The 8,252-nt window shown below is 35.9% G+C and overlaps 1 protein-coding gene and 1 pseudogene across 6 annotated transcripts in view; both read right to left on the reverse strand.

Annotated features, from left to right (window-relative positions):
• Positions 1-8,252, reverse strand: part of NT5C3A (5'-nucleotidase, cytosolic IIIA) — a 43,076-nt gene that overhangs the window by 14,114 nt on the left and 20,710 nt on the right. For 4 of the 6 annotated variants that reach the window (XM_017527144.2, XM_017527143.2, XM_017527145.2 and 1 more), the window contains one exon: positions 5,993-6,047. The exons of the other annotated variants lie outside the window; for them this stretch is intronic. In XM_017527144.2, coding sequence (XP_017382633.1) covers positions 5,993-6,028 — 36 coding nt within the window. In that variant the 5' untranslated portion in view covers positions 6,029-6,047. The remainder of the gene's footprint in view (positions 1-5,992; positions 6,048-8,252) is intronic. 6 annotated transcript variants of the gene reach the window in all.
• Positions 6,194-8,246, reverse strand: LOC108303338 (annotated as a pseudogene).

Here is an 8,252-nt window from a genome sequence, read left to right on the forward strand (position 1 = left end):
TTTTGTATTTTTAGTAGAGACGGGGTTTCACCATGTTGACCAGGATGGTCTCGATCTCTTGACCTCGTGATCCACCCGCCTCGGCCTCCCAAAGTGCTGGGATTACAGGCTTGAGCCTCCGCGCCCGGCCACCGATATTTATCTTGTGTCTATTTTGTGCCACACACTCTTGCTAGATGCTAGGGATATGATGATGAACAGTACTTACTCTACTTTTCTGCTGAGTTTTAGGGACCACTGCTATTTTGCAATGTCACTTCTGTAGCTCCCTTACAAATACCTGAGCTAATAAGTTTATCTCTTGACAACTAATTTCTGTTTTTACTTAGTCTTAACTGGCAGATACACAGTAATCAGCATAAGTTTGATTTAATAACCAATCCATTATGGTGAAAGCAACACAGGATATATATCATTGACTATTTTTTCACCAAAAAAATTAAATATTGTATTTTGGTGTACCCATACTAAGACGTCTTGCCTCAGACAAATCATATCTTCAAGTTTTTGATAGTGAATAGGAGAATAACACCCAGACGGCTTCAAAGAAGGCTGGTTTCTGCTACACTAATAAATATAAGATTGGTTTATTTTATTTTTATAGAGATAAGGTCTTGCTATGTTGCCCAGGCTGGTCTTGAACTCCTGGGCTCAAGCAATCTCCCTGCTTTGGCCTCCCAAAGTGCTGGGATTACAGGTGTGAGCCACCATGCCCACCCAATACTGGTTTACTTTAAATCACAATGAATGAAAGAGAACCGGTAGCTAAAAGCATTGTTGGCTCCTGCACAACATATAATCATTCATTTTCAGATAAATAAGCAGTGATTATCCAAATGGCACAGAGTAAAATAATGATGAAATAGGTATAAGAAATACAAAAATGACCATTCTATCTATCTTGGGTTGTATAGTATACTATACTCCTCTCCTGCAATACACAACCTATGTCACTGATCTATATGAGAAATACTTCACAAGAACTTGAGATATTGGATATTTTACTCAAATACTTCATAATATAGCCTAAGAAAGAGAATCAAAGACTCCTGTATGAAATATGTCAAAGGGTATTATAATATCAGCACGCTGTAGAAGTATGATGAAATACATCACATACTTCTGTTGTTGTTGCTGAACATCCCCCAACTGTTGAACGAGATCATTTACTTTTGTTACCTCCACAAAGTCCTTCCATCTATATCCTTTTTAGAAAAAAACAGACCTGGCTTGTGGCACATAATGATACTTCAAATTTGAAGGGCAAGTTATTTTGAATTCTCTGAAAAATTTTCAATTTATGATACAATTTTATGAAAAATAAGAAACTAAAAATTTCCATCATTGGTGGTAAAAAGAAAACAAATTCATTTGATAGTAAAGCCATAGTGTAAAACGTCGGGGAGGGAGCAATGCCTTCCTGAAAAGGATCAGTGTATGTTGGTTGATTGGTGCCAAATCTGAATCAACACCAAAAATGATTAAGATAACAAATGTATTTTCACCAATACTTGATATATTTATACAGATGAAATGGATTTCAAAGTTATGCCATTTTATCCACAACTCAATTGCAATATTAGATTATTTGATATTATCTTGTAGATACACTGGGATAAGATAAAAATGAGAAGCTCCATAGCATAGTTATCAAATTTCTGGGTGTGGCTTCGTATCATCAATCCAATGATTATGTCTCAGACCAAAGATAATCCTAATTCCCAGGATGAGACTATGACAACTTCCAAATTTAATTCAGTTTAAACTAGATTTCCAATTATATTAAATTTTGATTAAAAAGAAAACATGGCCAGACATGGTGGCTCATGCCTGTAATCCCAGCATTTTAGGAGGCTGAGGTAGTCAGATCACTTGAGATCAGGAGTTTGAGACTAGGTTGGGCAACATGGTGAAACCCTGTCTCTACAAAAAAATACAAAAATTAGAGCCAGGCACAGTGGTGCACAACTGTAGTCCCAGCTACTCGGAGGCTAAGGTGGGAGGACTGCCTTAGCCCAGGAGGCAGAGGTTGCAGTGAGTCGAGATTACATCACTGTACTACAGCCTCAGTGACAGAGTGCGATTCTGTCTCAAAAAATAAATAAAAAGATTTTGTATCACACACACACACACACACACACACACACACACGCACACACATACATTCTATTTAGAATAATGAATTATTATTCTTACATTAAAAATAAAAAACAAAATAAACCAAGGATTAGTATAATCCACAATGTACAGAAGATACAATATTTTAACCAAGACTAAAAAATTATTCGTACTTTTAATTTACAAATATATATGTTCATCTCTATGAGTTTCATTTATTATTTTTAAACTTTATTTTTGGCTGGACATGGTGGCTGACACCTGGAATCCCAGCACTTTGGAAGGCTGAAGTGGGCAGATCACCTGAGGTCAGGAGTTCGAGACCAGCCTGGTCAACATGGTGAAACCCTGTCTCTACTAAAAATAAAAAAATTAGCTGGGTGTGCTGGCATGCGCCTGTAATCCCAGCTAGTCAGGAGGCTGAGGCAGGAGAATAGCTTGAAACCGGGAGTTGGAGGCTACAATGAGCCAAGGTCATGCCACTACGCTCCAGCCTGGGTGACAGAGCAAGATTTCATCTCAAAATACAATAAAAATAAAAATACAAACATTAGCAGGGTGTGGTAGCACACTCCTGTAATCCCAGCTACTCTGGGGGCTGAGACACGAGAATTGCTTGAACCTGGGAAGCAGAGGTTGCAGTCAGCCAAAATGGTGTCACTGCTACTCTAGCCTGGGTGACAGAGTGAGATTTTGTCTCAAAAAAAAGAAAAGAAAAAAAGGCCAGGCATAGTGGCTCACATCTGTAATCCTAGCAATTTGGAAGGCCAAGGCAGGCAGATCACCTGAGGTCAGGGGTTTGAGACCAGCCTTGCCAACATGGCAAAACCCCATCTCTACTAAAAATACAGAAATTTAGCCAAGTATGGTGGCGCATGCCTGTAATCTCAGCTACTTGGGAGGTTAAATGGGACAGGAAAATCACTTGAACCTAGGAGGCAGAGGTTACAGTGAGCCAAGATCACGCCACTACACTCCCGCCTGGGTGACGGAGAAAGACTCTGTCTCAAAAAAAAAATTTACATTTATGTTTCTTTATTTTTATTTTTTGAGACAGGGTCTTGCTCTGTCACCCAGGCTGGAGTGCAGTGGCGTGATCTTGGCTCATTGGCTCACTGTAACCTCCACCTACTGGGCTCAGGCAATCCCCTCACCTCTACCTCTCAAGTAACTGGGACTATAGGGGCTCACCATCATGCTTAGTTAATTTTTGCATGTTTTTGTAGAGACAGGGTTTTGCCATGCTGCCCAGGCTGGTCTTGAACTCCTGGGCTCAAGCAATTTGTCTGCCTCAGCATCCCAAAATGTTGGGATTATAGGCATTAGCCACTGCACCTGATCTATTTAAAAATTTTTGAGACAAGGTCTCACTCTGTCACCCAGGCTGGAGTGCAGTGGTGTGATCACAGTTCACTGTACCCTTGACCTCCTGGGCTAAATCAATCCTCCCCTCTTAGTCTCCAGAGTAGCTGGGACTACAGGCATCTGCCACTGTGCCTGGCTAATTTTTTAATTTTTGTAGAGACGGTCTCACTATGTTGCCCAGGCTGGTCTCAAACTCCTGGGCAAGCGATCCTCTCGCCTCAGCCTCCCAAAGGGCTGGGATTACAGGCATGAGCCACAGCACGCAGCCTCAGTGAATTTTAAATCACCATAGTCCACATAAAAATTACTTTGAATCACTTAAGAAATTTCAGTCAGATATTCTCAGAGAAATATTCTTCATTGGTTTCCCACTGATTATATTTGGTAGCAAGAAAAGTCTTCATTACTGCAGTGATACAAAGGAGTAGGCACTACAGTTTTTTTCCAATTACACAGAAAGTATAGAGTTAAATCCACCTATTCAAACTGGTATATTTACCTACACACATAGATGATTCTAAAATTTATTTGGAAGATTGTGCACTACTAAATTTTAGTAATAGTGATTTCCCTTGCCTATTATATATTCGGTCTGTTTTCACATTAAGATAGTATACACCAAATTCTTTCCTTCCTCCTCCACATATTAAGTATAAGACGGTGCGTGAAGCAGCTCTGTAAGAGATACATAAAATATAAATCTTACACTCAGGATGCATATTCTCTAATGTGGATTATAAAATAGAAACCCAAATAATTAATACATTGCCAAGATGTCCAGATAAAATGTAAGAGGAATAGAAGAAACAGAGATTTCTTCTTCTGGAGTGAAAGGAGGAAGAGTCAACAGAGCTAGGCTCTGGAAGAGAAACAGGATTTAGATATGCTGAGATTAGGGAGGAATCAAAGTGCAGGGTCTAATGTGAGAAAAAGAGAAATAGCTCTGTTCGTCTAGAACTTAAGTGTACACAGAGAAGTGTGCATGTAAAAAGTCTGGACAGAGAGAGCTGGAGCCTATTAATGAGAAGTGAAGAATAACATGTTATAAAGTTGCCAGATTATATAAAAGACCTATCAATATTTTTAGAAAAGCTAAACCAAGGTAAAAATTATATAAATTAATGTAATAGTTTAGAAAAAAAAACATATTTTGGATTGTTTTCCTTCAACAGTCTGAGCAATTGTGGGGTGAATACACTGCTACTTCCCTCTGCAGACACCTAGGGGCTCTAGGACCAAAGTAACAACATTATACAAAGGTGTCATTAAAACTGTTTATATGTCAGCAAATTCCTATACTGCTTGTATTCACATAAGTTTAAAAAAAAAGTCAACTCAAACAAGAAAATTAGTTTTAGGGTGGTTTGATTCTATGTATTGGAGAGATATGCTCAATTCCAATGAATCAAATGCCATATCATTCAATGGATGCAAAGAGCTATGTTATTAGGTTGAACCATATAAAACTGGGAATATTGGACTATATTTGACATATAAAAACAATTTCATATGCTTCAACCTAGTAACAATAACTAAACTGATGATGACTTAATCACCATTTTGAGTCAATTTTCACCTTTGATTCTGTACTGGTTGAGGGAAAGCTGAACAAGAGATTTATTAAGTGTGACAAAATGCAGTTTGGTTGCTGAGTCATGCTCTAACTTATAGGCCAGAAAAAAGCTGGAGAGAAAGAGAAAGCTGAAAAAAGAAATGGAACAGAAGAGGAGGCAAAACAACAAAAAGAACACAAAGAGAAAACAAGATATCATGGGGCAGTTGTTCTCTTTAAAAGAAAGGATTTTTAAAAAGTGTTGTTTTAAAGATTTTTATCACTGTGAATATGGAACAGATGCAATTTCTTTCCACACATACAAATAAATATGCCAGTTACACGGTTAAAACACTAACATTATAGACTAATATTTAATGAGTGCTTAATCTGTGGTTATTTGGAACTTTATAAACCTTTTCATTAAGTATGAATAATAACATACAGTTGGTGGTTTCACACCCATTTCTATTGCTCTCATTCAGGACTATGGCAGCTAATAAGGAATGAGTTAAGATGTGAAGCCAGTTCTGACTCCAAAGCCTGTACCTTTCCTAACTCATCCTAGTGTATATAATGCAACTCTACTGTCATGCAAGAAGTATTTAAAATTTTTTCTGAATGCTTGTCATTTAAATTTGGAAGCTTATAATAATGTATTTCATACTGTATGATTTAAGTGTGTTATCACCAAGCAAAGAAAATTTTGCATAAAACGGAATAGGGGAGGCATTTTATATTCTGAAAAGCACAATAATGTGCATTAGATTTCAAGCAAAAACATTTTAAAGATAATTTGAAATTCAATTCAGTTAGTATTTGATGTTTATTTTGTGATGCACTGCAAAGAAAGAGTTGTATAAAATTTCAGTCCCATAATTATCTGGTTAGAGACAGAGGTAAAAGTGGTGAAGATTTACCATTAATAAATGGAACTGAAAATAGGCAAATACCCACCATTTTCACATGTACAGCAGACTCTTGATTAGTCATTTCTTGGTTATCCAATCTTCTGGATTTTCCCAGGTGATATCACAGCAAAAGAGAAAAAAAAAAAAGTACACGTGACATACATAAATTTCAGGTTCTTCCTGTTATGCTAATAATATACTAAGGTGGTGTTTTTGGTACGACTTATTTTGTTTGTTTTAAAAAAACGTTTATTTTATGTATGAAGAACTAACATAGTTTCTTTCACTGGGTGGATGCCTTGGATAATCCATTCAAGGAAGATCACTTAGTCCAACTCGATGAAACCTATATCCTTCGTGTACTGACAGAAACACTGTCAGCACATATTGAGGCTGTGTTTCCAGATCAGACCATGCTGGTTTGGGCAGATGTGACAAGAGTGAGAATCTTGGCCCACCTTTTGTGGGTGGCTCCAGTAGGGCTGCTGGTGACCCATCTTGCTTTCAGGAGTGCAATGAGGCAAAAAACTTTGTTATGATTTAAATACCAAATTATCACAAGCATCTTTTTTTTTCTAAGAAGCTTAGCAAGGGTTTTACTCTATCTAGCATAATTTTGGATTAAACATTTTGTATGGAAAATCTGAAGCTCTCCTATAAGAACTTATATGGTATTAAGAAAATTGAATAAACAGTGAAAATAAAGTACATATTTGCAAAATGCAGTTTATTGCAAGAATATTTTATCAACATTTTCTCTACATGTAAGGATGAAGTTTGTGGGAAAATTATGCATTGCTACTATTGAATCAATATAGTAAGAGAAAACATAACACAAAAGTCTAAATTTTCCTTCAATTTTCTTATATTAAACTCTTTAACTTTTTAATATGAAATGACTAAGATCTAAGTTATATTTGAATCGAGCATTATGTCTAGCACAAAATATGTATGTGACAGTGAGTATCAAGTGAATGAACCTTTTAGGGTCTGGGTGAAGTTTAAACGCAGCTGTTCGTCAAACAAAAAGAACCAGTTTTAAAAACATCACTCATCATTATTCTAAAGTTTTATTGTTGTTGTTGTTTTGGCAGTATCAATCTTAGGGAAAATTGCTAACCTATTTTTGCTCGATAATGACTTTATTTTTACTTTGTTTCAGGTAAGTAAAATTTTATAATCAAAGCACTGTTTAAAAATGGCAACTTAGTTGAAGGGGAGAAAATATCTGTCTTTTTCTTAAATTCTAGTAATAGAAGTTGGACATTAGATCTGCGTTCTTTATAATTAAAAGGTGTTACAGCAGATATATCAAATTTTCTGAAATTCTAAAATTCAGCCCCTACCCCCTTCCATTTTAAGTCCATGAAATTATTAAATGTTTTTTCTCCCTCTCAGAAAGGCTGCTAGTAAGTTCATAGTCTCATAATTGATGGGATCTTAGAGTTGAGTAAACACTATTTCCAAATAGTATGATGATAACTTGTAATTTTTCACATCTGAAAAAGAATGTATCTGCAGTATGTGTGTCTATATATCGATATAAAGATGTGTATGTGTATATGTTTATTCAGATACACACACACACACACACACACACACACACACACACACACACACTATATATATATATATAACCCATAAAACATTTGATTGCCACCCTCAAAATATAATAGTAGTTTAGGGATTAGTAGTCTCTAGCTTAGATGTTTATAATTAAGTTTAAGTAAACTTTCCTTGGTCTAACTTCTTTCTGTCATAGTCATCTATTTTTAACAAACAAGGTATTATAGAAGCTGCGTGCAAGTCCATTTCTTCATTCATAGCAATCAAAGCCTAATTATTAAATGCTTACAGCTATTCTTTGATGTTTAATATCTGAAAAGTGGTCAAGATTTCTCAAAGAGCACTATTTAAATAAAACCATCTTATTAGTTTGAAAAAAAGGAAGAGTGTGGAAGCTGTGGAAAAGTACTGCAGAGTTTATAAAAATACCACATAATCTGTGAAACATTTGAAAAGACCAAAGGCAAACAATTCACACAATGAAGAATTAAGCACATTTTAATATCTAGGAATCTAAGATCTTTTTATTACACAGTCAGGTAGTAGAATTCCTCTTTAGTCTCTACCTCTAAAGTCTGGCTCCTTTTGGGACATACATTTTGAGTTTAAATGGGAAAAAGTCAGTATAAGTTGGTAAAAGAATAATCATCTTTCTCATGGTGTCATCAAATAAAAACAAAGAGTTATCAGAAATTTGACTGCCAATTTTAGGACCTCTTTTTTTTTTTTTTTTTTTTTTT

Source organism: Cebus imitator, unplaced genomic scaffold (genome assembly GCF_001604975.1).
Source record: "Cebus imitator isolate Cc_AM_T3 unplaced genomic scaffold, Cebus_imitator-1.0 Scaffold45, whole genome shotgun sequence".
Taxonomy (NCBI): Eukaryota; Metazoa; Chordata; class Mammalia; order Primates; family Cebidae; genus Cebus; species Cebus imitator.